Below are 15,315 nucleotides of genomic sequence, written 5' to 3' on the forward strand. Positions count from 1 at the left end.
GCACATGAGACTCCCAGAAGACAACTACCCTGAATTAGATGTGCTCTCTAACTTGCTCTCAGAAGCAAGACAGAAGCGTCTCTCTCTCTCTCTCTCTTTTTCTCATTCATTAGCTGTAGGAAGCCGGAGAAACCAACTTCCTGGCAACTCAGGTTCGTGATTCACTTTAGATAATGAGACAGTTCTTCTTACACATATGCATGTGGATGTGTAACCTGGAGGGATTATGCGATCGTTAAATCCTCTTCGGGTTCACTAGAATCACAGAAGCAATGAATCTTCAGGGAAACTTTCCTGAGACTGACCAGGAGAGAGAACTTACAAAGCTTGTTAAGGTTGCTTGCTTGACATCCCCATCTCAGTCCATGCCTTCTATGGTCAGAAATCAATAAGGTATGGGAGCTATGAACTGAAATGAGAAATTCCATTTTATGCAGAACTAGGAAACCCTGAAAGTGGCTCTAATCTGGCTCCATTTCACACAATGCATTTTTGGAATTCTCTGTAATTCTGAAACATTTTTGAAATATAAAAATACTGTTTTGGTTTAAAAATATTAACATTTATTTCCTCTAAAGAGGGCACTTAAAACTGAAAAAATGTGGAAATATTTTTGCGTTGCAGCTCTGTTTATTGTTTTCTGGAGGTGCCCTGAAGCTTTATGTCACCTCACCAATACCTGGGTCTATTGTAATTCACTTGAATCCCTGCTTGCAGTGCTTTGAATTATGAGGAAGAGTTAAAAATTTTTGTGTACTGACAGCCAGATTAGCTCTTGGGGATTTTAGGAAGTGCCTTCCTCATGCAAAGGGTTGCTACCTCTTGCCCTTTAGGAACTGACAATATTTTACACATTTCTATGACAGCTCCTCTATCCCACACACGTTGAAAGAAGGCGTAACATAATGCTGGAAGCTGAAGCTGACTATTTTCTAGACTTCGGTCACAAAGTCTTAGCAGGCTAACCTTTCAAATAGAAATGGTTAATGCTTAAATTTCATGCATAAATTGTGCCTTAAGGTTCCTGTTAGTATCACTCATATTTGGAAAAATCAGTGAAATACATAAGCTTTCTCCATCTTAATTTTGTTCTTTTCTGTCTCTTTCAAACTCCCTCATTTCTGATTTATGCTATGCACAGAATGTACCATCGATAGAAAGTGTCATTCCATCTTCTCTTCTCTTTTTATGATGGCTTGTCACTCCGTATTGCTCATTATTCTTGTTTTTCTAGATGAGGGGTGTGTATTTGAATAAGACAGAATAATTGGAGAAAGCTTCGTGTACAGTACAGTGCATATGTGCTGCATGAGTGGCATGAGGAATGATAAAGGGGTATTTGAACTGTGCATGCTACTACCACAATATATTTTGGATAATGAGCCAGTCAATTTAGAGCACCGCCTGGCTACTTCCATTATTTTTGCAGCTGGGCAAAAAATACTGTCTCCTTAAGCAAAACCAGAAAACATTGCCCCTATTTATTGCGAGTCAGAGTCAGAGGAATACACATGCAGCCTGGAGCAATTTCTGATGATAACAGAATAAGCACAAATAAATAAAACCTGATGATTTGGGGAGTTAGCTAGTAACATGCAATATTTGTTGTGTGGGGTCTGCAGAGAGTGTGAAACTAGATGAGAAAGCTAAAGCATGGTATGTTCATTTTTGGGAAGAGGCCTTGTTACTTCCCTCCAGTTGTCCAGTTTAGTGCATATCAACTGAAGACAGTAACATTGCTCAACCAATTTTCCATGGTTACTGGAAAATGTAATTGGACTAGCATATTTTTCACTATAATCACTACCTTCCTTGCTGACAGTGTTGGTTATGATCTCGGAAAACCATAGGGAGGTTTAGTCCAAAAATAAATAAAAAAATGATATCAGAAGAATGACCAAAGCTGACTTTCAGTTCGCACCTTCATACTTCTGTGGAGTGGGTTCATGATAATCAGCAGGATGAGGCATACCCTGCCCTGAGCCAGGTGCTTGAAAGGATCCTACCTATCCTTGGCAAAACCCTTTCATCAAATTAAGAAATCAGAGGAAATGATTTTTTTTTAGGAGAAAATACATAAAAAAAAAGAAAATGAAATCATAAAATTGATCCAACTTCAAAGAATGTTCATTAAAAATGCATTTTTAATCAGTTTTATTGGAGAAGATTATGGTTAAGGAGGAAAAAAACCCACACCTAACCCATGAAAAATGAACCAAGGGCAAGCAGCAGGTATTTCAAACAAATTCCCTTCATGTTCCTCTGTAGATGAATGGACTTATAACCTGTGGCAAGGCTGACAGAAGTAGCACCCTTAGCAATTACCTCACTCCTTTCTTTCCATTAAGGATGTAACAGTCCATGTGATAAATTCAAGGCTGTGAACACAGCAGGCATTTTGATGTCTGAAAACCAATGGCTGTAAGTGTAGCTGTCAGTTTTCTGATTCTCCCTGCTTCATGTGCTACCTTTCATGCCTCAGTTGTTGCAAATTAATCTTTGAACAAAATATCCTGCTTGATACCTATTAAGCATGGTCATTTTTGATAACCAAAATGAATTTTATTATTCCGTTAAACACATGAGGTGAAATTTTGGCTCCAGTGGAGTGAATGGGAATTTTGCCACTAACATCGACACAGCCTAGATTTCACTCATGAGCTGTTAAAACAGTTGAGACTATATTTTTTTTTTCCCCAGTTCAGTTAATGACTCTGTATAGGGATAATAGAAAAAATAATAAATTAACAGGGTTGAAAATGTCTTCATGTATAGACAGCAAAGGTTGGCTCCATTACTCAACTACGTGAATCACAGAATTTCCAAATCTTTTTTGAAACTACAAAAGACACTCCCCTCCCTCCCAAAAAATTAATCCCCCATCAGTAAAGTTCAGAAATAGTAATTTTTTTCTCACTTACTTAATACTAAATCTCAAATAATCTTCTGAAATTTATGGAAAAGTTCTGGAAATGTTCCCAGTTTAGTGAGCAAGATACAGCTTATAAACCAAATAATCAATAAACTTGAATAGATTAAAGAAAAATATGACCTTAGTGCTAATCTTTCATTATTCTTGCAGTTGAAATAAAATCATCACATTACAAAACAATGTTTCAACTCAGCAAGTCTTATTCTGAAAGACAACACTATAAATAGATATTTAGGGTCTCATAAATGCAGTATATTTATCTTTAAACATTTAATATAATGTTTTAGGTTCTGATTCAGGGCAATTTTTTTCTACTAATCTGTTAAAATACCAAAGCATGACTTCAGGAAAGCTTACATTCATGCTACATACATATCTGAAAAGAGGAAATTAAATGTCCCTAGGAAAGCACCTTCTGTAAAGAAAAACCAGCCAGGTCAGCATGCACAGTGCACTGCAAGTTTTGTTCTCTTTGACAAATCCTAACATGGTAACAAAAGCCTTTCATTTTCTTCCAAGTCAGAACGATGAAGCGTCTGATACTGGTCTGTGTTGGCCTGTGGTAAAAAGGAGCTAACAATACTGGAAATGACAACTGTGTTATCACAGTAGGAGCAGATAAAGCCGGCTGATGGTAGCACATGAGGTGGTGTATGTCATCGCAATTGTATCACTGAATGAAAGATACATTTCTCACAGCAGTCACAGCCTGAAAGACACTTCAGTCAAGGGAAAATAATTGATTTACCTTTCTTTTCCCCCTCCTTTTTCACCGCAGCTGAAATGGAAAACAAAAAATACTGTATTTTCACAACCAAAGTCAGTAACATGTAATATCAGTAAAAATAATTCAAACACCTATATACGAGCCTTTTGTGTGCATATTTCAGACCATACATCTATTATGCAATATAGGAATAGATTTCTTTGCCAGATGAAGAAACTGATAATCAGAAAGATAAAGCATTTCCTCACAGACAACCAGCTCTGCTATTGAGAGTAAATTCCAGCTTTCTAGATTCTCACATTTAACTTCAGTCACAAAGTTATCATTCCTCCCTGACACTAATATTAGGAGATAGAGGTACAGAGTGAAGCTTTCAAAATCAACAATGAAGAAAGAGGATAGTTTGGAACGGGAAGCCATGAAGGGGTAAGGGGAGGCTAGAGGAAGGTTATGAAGCATCATCTGTTTTAGACAAATAGGTGATTTTTTGCATAAACATGTAAAATAAGAATTAAAAAAACACTTGAAGTCATACTCAGGTTTTTAAACCTCTGCCTAACATGGGGAATTACAAGACCAGATCATGCAGCAATCCCACCTCTAAATCCCACAGTGTGAGTTTTGTTGGAAGATTGGGCAGAGATTGGAAGGAAACTGCTGTGTATTCCCCAGTTTAAACAACCTGGCATCAGTTCCCCAGAGCAAGCTCTGCTGTGTGACCAGTATTCAAACTCTGGAGACAGAATAAAAGTCCCCCAAAATCTCATCCTGGGATTCCAATAAAACTTTGCATGTATCTGCAATGGGTACTGTGAAAACATATCAAAATTTTACTAAAAGGACTGAGATGTCTCAAATGGGAGAGTTACCTGCATCTGCAGATGACTCTTGCAATCCTGATAGAGCTGAGTCAAGATCATATCTAAGTCCATTGGAAATCCATGCACTGCCCATTCCCCAGCCTAGATTTACAGCACTGAACCTTCTAAAATGTATTTAGAGATGTCACTTTATCTTGAAACATGTCTGCTGGAAGTGGTGGTAGTAAGCATCTGCCTTAGGCAAAAGAAGACACAGGAGTTCAAATTCAGAGCTCTCACTCCCCAGAAAAGAGCAGTTGGCACCAGGCTGGTGGTATGAACCGACCAGATGTGCCACTGGAGCTGGAAAGGAAACAAGCAGAACCAGAGCTCTGCCCTTCCTTTGGAGAACGTGCCCTGGTGCAGGACACAAATCAAGGGTCATGAGGCCAAAGGAGGGAGTAGGTACAGTCTCAGGTGTTTGTATTTTGGGTTTGGGTGCTGATCTCTGCCTCTGCAACATTCTTAAAATGAAAAGCCCTTTTATTCCAAACGGTTAGTATATTTGGATAAAAGAGATCAGAAAGGAAAAGGTGAAACGTGGAATTACTGAAATGCTGTCTATCAATGGCCTGCAGCAAAAAAAAATTAATTCTGATTTCAAAGACTTTTCAAGGTTTCTACCACTTACTCTCCTTTGAGAATGAAATAATTTTTAGTACCTCAAGAATGTGGAAAAAAGGTTTCATGCCTAGAATCAGTGAAAATTAGGCACAAGGTTTCCAGGATCTAGTCCTCTTTACAATCACTTTGCTTTCATAGGTGATGTGCACAGCAGAGCTATGAAGTGTGCCTTTCACAAAACTTCCATTACAGAGGATTTAGTATTTTTCCCCCCAGTAGCTGCTATAGAAGCCACAGTGGCTTTCAAAAGGCATACATGAAGTGTGTTGGAGGGACTTCCAAATCAGCAGAAACCCCAAATATCAAGACTCTTGGTAGGGCTTACAAGTGAACATGCAGTGCACCTCTGGGCTCCTCCTGACTTCTGTCCTGCCAGCTTATGGGACGTGGCTCACCACGCTTCTGGTCCCAAGGCAAGCACAAGCAGAGCAAGGTCCATCCGTGCCTGCTGCTGCACTTACAGCTAGCTAATTTCTGTTATTATGCTATTTTATCCTGTTGTGGCATCTGTTTAAATTTTCACCTTGGCTGCGATTTTTCTGATGGAATGTCCTGTAAATACTCAACAAATCTTTAGAGACAGAAGAGGCCTCATTCTGACTACTGTTGCCAATAGCATTGCTCTGATCAAATCCTGTTATTCAAACTTAAAATGACAAGGAATAAATGAAAAAGAGCACAAACACCATCGTTTACGTTGCTCTTTCAGAAACTGAGAAATGTGCTTGTATCTGAAATGCAGCAAAAAGATGGATAGATTAGCAAAGGAATTTGGTCTACAACTGATAAAAAGCCAGATTACCTGCTGAGAACAAATGTGAGTAATATATTGTAGCTGGGCAGGGAAGGACATGAAATAAAGTAGACTGATGTACTGGAAAATGTGATGCTCAGATATAAGAGATGCTCTTGACTGTGTTCTTTTTTACCTTGATTTTTTGGAAAAAGAACAAATTCTTCAGCCAACTCTTTTTGCACTGTACTGATGAGATGTATCATCGAGTTCTTGAATTAGGAATTTGTACCTATAAACTTGTTCAAATTATTAACAGCCTTAAATCACAGTGACTCCAGCTAGCCACCTGTCTTCCTCTCCTAGACCTATCTGAAACCAATCATATATTTCCATTTAATACAGATATGATACAAAGCAAAATATGTTTATCAAGGATACGCATCCCATTTTCAGGAGTCATGAATCCAGATTGACAACTACTCCAGAAACTAGAATTGAGCACCATCATCTTTTATGTTTCGGGAATGAGGAAAAAAAATCTTTATGAACCAGATCCATGGCAGACCTTGACCAAAAATATTTCAGTGGGGTGGGAAAATAAAGATAAAATTTCCATTGGTGGAAAGGTCACAAAAATGTGTCAATGTAGTAAATATTTTCATGAAGAAAAAAAAAAATCAGGTTTAGGATGGTTGTATTGTTTTTAACTTGTATCAGAAACTCAAATCTAAATCACAGAATCATAGAATGGTTTGGGTTGGAAGGGACCTTAAAGATCATCTAGTTCCAACCCCCCTGCTGCAGGCAGGGACACCCTCCACTAGACCAGGTTCCCCAAAGCCCCATCCAACCTGGTCTTGAACACTTCCAGGGATGGGGCATCCACAGCTTCTCTGGGCAACCTGTTCCAGTACCTCACCACTCTCACAGTAAAGAATTTCTTCCTAACATCTAATCTAAATCGACCCTCCTTCAGCTTAAACCCATTACCCCTTGTCCTGTCACTCCACTCCCTCATAAACAGTCCCTCTCCAGATTTCCTGTAGGCCCCCTTTAGGTACTGGAAGGCTGCTATAAGGTCTCCCTGGAGCCTTCTCTTCTCCAGGCTGAACAAGCCCAACTCTCTCAGCCTGTCCTCATAGGAGAGGTGCTTCAGCTCTCCGATCAGCTTCGTGTTCCTCCTCTGGACTCGTTCCAACAGGTCCACGTCTCTCCTGTACTGGGGCCCCCAGAGCTGGACGCAGTACTCCAGGTGGGGTCTCACCAGAGCGGAGTAGAGGGGCAGGATCACCTCCCTCGACCTGCTGTTCATGCCTCTTTTGATGCAGCCCAGGACACGGTTGGCTTTCTGGGCTGCAAGCGCACACTGCCGGCTCATGTTGAGCTTCTCATCAATCAACACCCCCAAGTCCTTCTCCTCGGGGCTGCTTTCAATCCATTCTCTGCCCAGCCTGTAGTTGTGCTTGGGATTGCACCGACCCACGTGCAGGACCTTGCACTTGGCCTTGTTGGACTTCATGCGGTTCGCACAGGCCCACCTCTCCAGCCTGTCAAGGTCCCTCTGGATGGCATCCCTTCCCTCCAGTGTGTCAACCACACCACACAGCTTGGTGTCGTCGGCAAACTTGCTGAGGGTGCACTTGATCCCACTGTCCATGTCACCGACAAAGATGTTGAACAGTGCTGGTCCCAGTACCGACCCCTGAGGAACACCACTCGTCACTGTTCTCCCCTTGGACATTGAGCCGTTGACCACAACTCTTTGAGTGCGACCATCCAGCCAATTCCTTATCCACTGAGTGGTCCATCCATCGAATCCATGTCTGTCCAATTTAGACACAAGGATGTTGTGCGGGACAGTGTCAAATGCCTTGCACAAGTCCAGGTAGATGATGTCAGTTGCCCTTCCCTTATCCACCAATGCTGTAACCCCATCATAGAAGGCCACCAAATTTGTCAGGCATGATTTGCCCTTAGTGAAGCTGTGTTGGCTGTCACCAATCACCTCCTCATTTTCATGTGCTGGAGCATAGTCTCCAGGAGTGTCTGCTCCATAATTTTGCCAGGCACGGAGGTGAGACTGACTGGCCTGTAGTTCCCTGGGTCTTCCTTTTTTCCCTTCTTAAAAATGGGGGTTATGTTTCTCCTCTTCCAGTCAGCGGGAACTTCACTGGACTGCCAGGACTTCTCAAATACGATGGCAAGAGGCCTGGCCACTTCATCCACCAGTTCCCTCAAGACCCGTGGATGCATCTCATCAGGTCCCATGGACTTGTGCACCTTCAGGTTCCTCAGATATTCTTGAACCTGATCTTCTCCTGCAGTGGGCGGTTCTGCATTCTCCCAGTCCCTGCCTTTTGTGACCTGGGCAGTGTGGCTAGAGTACTTGCCGGTGAAGACTGAGGCAAAGAAGTCATTGAGTACCTCAGCCTTCTCCATATCCTGGGTAACCACGTTGCCTGTTTCATTCTGGAGGGGACCCACATTTTCCCTCATCCTCCTTTTATCACTGACATACCTATAGAAGCTTTTCTTGTTTTCCTTGACATCCCTGGCCAGACTAATTTCTATCAGGGCTTTGGCTGTCCTCACCTGCTCCCTGGCTGCTCAGACAGTTTCTCTGTATTCCTCCCAGGTTACCTGCCCTTGCTTCCATGCTCTGTAGGCTTCCTTTTTTTGTTTGCCTTTGCTCAGGAGCTCCTTGTTCATCCATGGGGGCCTCTTGGTGTTTTTGCTTGACTTCCTCTTTGTTGGGATGCTCCTCCTGAGCTTGGAGGAGGTGACCCTTGAATATTAGCCAGCTGTCTTGGGCCCTTCTTCCCTCCAGGGCTTTGTCCCATGGTATTCTACCAAGCAGATCCCTGAAGAGGCCAAAGTCTGCTCTCCTGAAGTCCAGGGTAGTGAGCTTGCTGCGCATCCTCCTTCCTGCTTTGAGGATCCTGAATTCCACCATTCTGTGGTCACTGCAGCCAAGGCTGCCCTTGAACTTGACATCCCCTACCAGGCCCTCCTTATTGGTGAGAATAAGGTCCAGCGTGGCACCTCTCCTCGTTGGCTCCTCTGTCACTTGGAGGAGAATGTTGTCATCCACACATTCCAGGAACTTCCTGGACTGCTTGTGCTCTGCTGCGTTGTCCCTCCAGCAGATGTCGGTGTGGTTGAAGTCCCCCATAAGGACCAGGGCTTGTGAGCGTGAGGCTGCTCTTATCTACCTATAGAGGGCTTCATCTGATCGGTCCCCCTGGTCAGGTAGCCTGTAGCAGACCCCCGCTATGATGCCCCCTGCCCCAGCGCTTCCTTTAATCCTGACCCATAGTCTCTCGGTCAGCTCCTCATCCATCCCCAGGTGGAGCTCCATGCACTCCAGCTGATCATTGGCATAGAGGTCAATGCCCCCTCCTCGCCTGCCCTGCCTGTCCTTCCTAAAAAGCCTGTACCCTTTCATCCCTATGCTCCAGTCATAGGAGCTATCCCTCCACGCAGTCTTTTAATCCCATAGATAGTGGTGGTTCTGAGGGACTTTTTCTGAGCTGTTCAGCAAACAGAAACATTTCTGAAATCTTGGAAATGTCTTGAACACACCAAAAATCTTGAAAACACCATTTCCTACTCAACAACAGTCCGTTCCATGTAGCTTTATGATCCAGCAGTAGCCAGGAACAGATATTTAGTCTAAATACTGTCATAGAAGTGATTTCTTCCACAAATCCTCCTGTTATTTTCTTATAACAAGCAATTGGTTTCCATCCTGAGACATGAAATTTAACTTCCTTTCTAAATTTACAATAATTAATTATGAAAATGTGAGCTATGAAAACTGCATTTCCATATAGATATCCTGTTCCTCTGTGGTGTTTTTGAAGAGCCCTTGACTTAGATTTGTGATTTTCAGTCTTATCATGATCATATTAATTAATCTCAAAGGTAATCTGAATCTTTCCTATTTCTCTTTCTATGAGACTTTTGTTGCTCTTTCATAGCCCACTCCAGTACCACATTACCATGCAAGACTTTTGTCCACAACACTCCAGACAAGATGCATCTTTGATTTACGCAATGGCCTAACAACACTATGTGCGTTTTTCCTAATGCATCTGCATACGGAAGAAAATTCTTCACTGACTTGTCTGCAGTAATACTTGGGTCCTTTCCTGAATTTACATAGTTAATTTAGGGACAAATTCTTCTTTAATATTTTCCCTCCAGTATATATTACATTCTATTTATTGACATTAAATTTTCTTTGCCATTTTGCTGTCCATTCAACTTGTAAATTCACAAGCCCCTTCTGATCCTGAACTCTTTAACTAATTTTATGTCTTCTGAAAATTTCATTACATTACTATTTCTATCTTTTCCTGTTAATTAAGGAATATAACATGAGTCCAGACATGGAATCATAAGCAATTATTCTGTAAATGGGCTGAAAGATGAAAATGAATCAATTACTCTCTGCTTCCTAATCAGATATTTATTTCCTTCAATACTGAGCATCTTAGGCAGTAGCTATTTAGTTTCTGCAGTAATTCCTAAACTGGAGCTTTCCAAAGGCCTATTTAAACCATCCAGATATTTGTTTCTGTTCTGATTTTAATTATGATTTTGCCAACGTTCCAACTAATTTTTAAATATCTGAATAATGTTGGAGTAATTTAAAATATTATATTTACCCTGACATTTTGTGACAGACAGTAACTGATTTAGCTGATGTTGGTGGAAGTTTTTACTAAGTTCTTACACTTATTTTGGTTATAGACATGGAAGTTATGATAAAACAAGTTCAAGCGCAGACTCATCCCCTGTGTCAGGTACTCTGTGAAAACTGTTCATATGCATGCTGTTATGCTGAAGTGAAAACCACCTCATGTAGGCAGCTACAGCAAAGCAGCTGCCATTCACTAAGTTGATACTGTCTTCACCATAAATCTTACCATAAATTGTCCATCTGTTCATAGCTTGAGAAGTAGGTACTGTTTTAAAATATTTAGGAACTGTATAAAATGATCTTTCTCTCTTGGGTCTTCCTAACAGATATTTTATCTCTCTCTTCCAGTGTTTCTGAGTTCAGAATTTCTCTTACTCATATCAGGACAAATTTTAATCATGTTAAGAAACCACAGTTAAAAGAAGCAGTATAGTGAATGACAGAGAGGAGAATTTAGCCTTTGAATTGGCTGGAGCACCTGTGTTTAGAACGATTCTCGCTCAGTAGCAGGAAACACTTTTCCTGCCATTTTCCTCCTCTGGTCCAGGTTTTAATGAACAGGTTGGGAGAAATAACTTCTTAATCAATGATCTTCATGAATTTTATTATTAATGGGCAAGGAAGATGTTGCATTTGAACTCCCCTGCATAACCTGACTATCCCTTTTGTCCTAATTTGTAAGACATAACTGTCAGACATACTAATAAAAATTTAATTCACTAGATAACCCCCAAAAAAGTCTACAGTGTTTTTCTCTTTATTACCAGCAATGTCTTAATGAGAATACACAAGCACTTTGTCTAGAATGAAAGCAACACAAGTGTGCGAATTCTGCTTCCGATTATCAGGATTCACACTATATGGATTTTCAGGCTGCCTGTAAAGTCACTGGGTAGAGGTGGTAAGAGAGTGGTTACATTCCTGAGCCAGTCCCCTTTGGCTGTGTGTGGAGTCTGGTCCAGCATCTCATTGACAACTATGGAACGGGAAATACTGACTCCTGGCAGAAGCCTGACTTCCTCCATCGCTGTCCGAGTCCTTGGAACTTGATACCCAACATGTATGAGGATTCATTCAAACACTGTCCCAAAGATGGGCACAAATTACTGTTTGAAAGTATCACAAAAGGCCAAGGAGCAGGACAGAGCTACCCAGAGATCTGATCTCTCTGCCACATCTCAGAGTGAAAATCTCTCTCTGCCAATCTCACTTTTCAGAGGAATGCACAAAGTAAAACACGTGGTTTTGGAGAGGGATGGTTTTTCACTGGATCTGTGCTGAAAAGAGTGCAATTGGGCCACAAAATGACAATGAATCAGAAAAAGCCTGATTCTGTGAGCTGTTGAGAAGCGCCTTTCCTCAATCAGAGAGAATCCTGGCTTTTGATCTCAAATATTATGTTAAAAATAATATTATGCAACAATAATTTTGTTTTATTGCATAAGCATGTATAAATAAAAAGTTATAGATATGCATCTGGAGGACTTTTCAGAGTGCTATTATGGAGATCTGGGAGTCCCAACATGTGGCAGTTCCTACCTCCAGGAAATAGCTTAAGTAACAGTAGACGTACTTTCATTCACAAACCTGTTTTGACTACTGAATGCATATTTCTACATATATATGCAGATGCTGCTTATTCAGCTTGAATATTTTCCTTAAAAAAAATCAAGTATCAAACCACAAGGACAACATTACACTTCATAGTGTGCCATAAAACATTTCTCATTTTATATTTATATAAACTCCTTTTTGGAATTAAAATTTTGTCTCCTTCCTTTTATAGAATGGTATTTATTCATATTATGTATGTTATTTCTGGGGGTTTTTTGGTCTTATTTTCTAATGTCTATTTGTGTTGGGCTTGTGTGGCAAGGTTTTGGTAGTAGAGGGGCTACAGGGGTGGCTTCTATGAGAAGCTGCTAGAAGCTTCCCCCATGTCCAACAGAGCCAATGCCAGCCGTTTTCCAAGATAGACTCACTGCTGGCCAAGGTTGAGCCTATCAGCGATGGTGGTAGCACCAACGTATTTTAGAAGGGGAAGAAAACCTACCAAGGGCTACTGCAGCCAGAGAGAGGAGTGAGAATATGTGAGAGGAACATCTTGGCAGACACCAAGGTCAGTGAAGAAGGAGGAGGAGGAGGAGCTACAGGCGACGGAGCCTGCAGCCCATGGAGGTTGATGGTGGAGCAGATATCCATCTGCAGCCCGTGGAGGACCCCATGGACCCCACCTGGGGCAGGTGGATGCCTGAAGGAGGCTGTGACCCCATGGCAAGCCTGCACTGGAGCAGGCTGCTGGCAGGACCTGTGGCCCTGTGGCCCCGTGAGGGACCCATGCTGGAGCAGTCTGTTCCTGAAGGACTGCACCCTGTGGAAGGGACCCATGCTGGAGCGGTTCGTGAAGAACTGCAGCCCATGGGAAGGACTCACATTGGAGAAGTTGGTGGAGGACTGTCTCCCGTGGGAGGGACCCCATGCTGGAGCAGGGGAAGAGTGTGAGGAGTCGTCCCCGTGAAGAGGAAGGAGGGGCAGAGACAACGTGTGATGAACTGACCGTAACCCCCATTCCCCGTCCCCCTGTGCCGCTGTGGGGGGAGGAGGTAGAGAAAATTGGGAGTGGAGTTAAGCCCAGGAAGAAAGGAGGGGTGGGGGGAAGGTGTTTTAAGGTTTAGTTTTTATTTCTCATTATCCTACTCTGATTTGATTTGTAATATATGAAATTAATTTTCCTCAAGTTGAGTCTGTTTTGCCCGTGACAGTAATTGGTGAGTGATCTCTCCCTGTCCTTATCTCGATCCACAAGCCTTCTGTTATATTTTCTCTCCCCTGTCCCGCTGAGGAGAGGAGTGGTAGAGCGGCTTTGGGGGGCACCTGGCCTCCGGCCAGGGTCAACCCACCATGCTATTGAAGATTTCTTACAGAGAAGTGCTGACTCACAATGGGAATTTTATACCTCCCACTATGACTCAGTCTTGGTATTTATATATCTGTCATTATCTTAGGGTCTGACTTTTAAAGCTCTGATGTTTTCTTGAAGTATTTCTTATCGGCAATGTTCAGCAATGAGGTTCTGTAATGGATGGACCATTTGAACTGGCTGATATTGCAATTTTTATACACCCAATATATCTACCTTACATTTAGGTTCTCTATTATTCAGGATTTTCTATTGCAATTCTATATCCAGCTTGTGTGAATTTGACTTTCACATTTCAAAAATGTATTTATCTTAACAAAAGGGTTGCACTGTGGCCACTTCTATTAATGCAATTTATACGGGATTTGACAGATCTCTGTAAAGTAGCAAGTGCTAGTCAAACCACTGCCATTTCTCAAGGCATTTTTTGGTTGGCTAGTTTAAACTGAGATGTCTACTGAAGAAGCTCCCTGTGTACTCTCAGTTGGCTAAAAAAAAGTACCAGTGCTCATAAAGGTGACCTCCTGTTTGCACTTCTTTACAGGGCAATGGCCACAAAATTTCCGGAATGTTTTTCCTTACAGAGGCTTTTCTCAAACTGTCTGCCTGATCTATGCGACATGTCACTTATCATTGTTAAGAAAGAGAGGCTTACTGAAGCACAGCATCCCACATGGATGCTTAAAGCCACTTTGTGCATTGGGGTTACAGTCTTCTGACAAAATGTCAATGTCTTGTCATACATATTCAGTGTCACTGAGTTAGTTGTATTTGCTTTTGGAAGTGCTGCATTCGTACGAATCCCAGCAGCTAAGAAATGACTTATGAAGATCTGTCACATGGAACAGAAAAGACAGAAACAACTTTTAAAAACCTGCAGACACTGTGCTGAACTGCTTTCAAGGTGAGCTTGTATAAGATTTGCTGTGTCAAGAACTTTGGTGACTAGAAAATTACTGAATCCTATTGTAGACACTAAGGTGTCTACATATATACAACCTGAGATCTTACCACTCAGGTTACATTTTTCTGTTGAATTCTTGCTCTTGAAGGATCTGCAGTCTTGCTTAGACCAGCCGCTTTGCAGACCTAAGATACACAAGACTTAAAAAGAAGGCAGTTGTCCTGATCATGTGTCTGACAGCATTTAATCCAAATATTTTAAGGTCTTATAGGGCCAGTTAGACTCAAAGAGAAACGTTCATTCCTGTGAGACATCAGTTGCTCTCAGGGACCTGTGCAAGGCATCAAGTACATTCACAGGTGACATGCAAGGTTGTGTGCTGGCCACTAGGAAAAACTGAAATGAGCAGTGCTCATCTCACTTGGGATGCTGGCTGTGCAGACTCAGCACTTCTAGTCCCCACTAAACTACAGCATTGCTCATCCAAACATCCTGCTGTTCCTACAAAAAATGATCAGTTCTAGTTCAGACTTCATCCAAGCCATTGTTCTTTGTCAGAATAATCACAGGTGTCTCTAACGTGACCTTGTACAGTTTTAAACTGTACAGTTTAACAGTGGAGTTAAACTCAGCATACTCTACACTAAACATTCAGCTCGGTTCTTGTGTCTTGACAAGTTGGAAACTATAAGACTGTAAGATGACACAAGAACATAGAATCTTTTATGTCTCTTTATAGTGTTTTAATCTATAGGTAAAAATTCTGCCCATGTGGAAAAATTCTGTGAGATATGAAAGTTCACTGGGAACACAGCTCATGTTTTCTACTGCTACAGTATAAGGAAAATATTGCATGTGTCCTATCAACTGCTATGGGAAGAAGACTTGATATTATTAAAAAAAAAAA

At 41.6% G+C, this 15,315-nt stretch overlaps 1 protein-coding gene across 22 annotated transcripts in view; it reads right to left on the reverse strand.

Moving 5' to 3' along the window:
• TRDN (triadin) overlaps positions 1-15,315 on the reverse strand; it is a 246,075-nt gene that overhangs the window by 46,881 nt on the left and 183,879 nt on the right. For all 22 annotated transcript variants that reach the window (XM_054820908.1, XM_054820900.1, XM_054820910.1 and 19 more), the window contains one exon: positions 3,681-3,710. In XM_054820908.1, the coding sequence (XP_054676883.1) occupies positions 3,681-3,710 (30 nt within the window). The remainder of the gene's footprint in view (positions 1-3,680; positions 3,711-15,315) is intronic.

This window comes from Grus americana, chromosome 3, assembly GCF_028858705.1.
Source record: "Grus americana isolate bGruAme1 chromosome 3, bGruAme1.mat, whole genome shotgun sequence".
Classification (NCBI taxonomy): Eukaryota; Metazoa; Chordata; class Aves; order Gruiformes; family Gruidae; genus Grus; species Grus americana.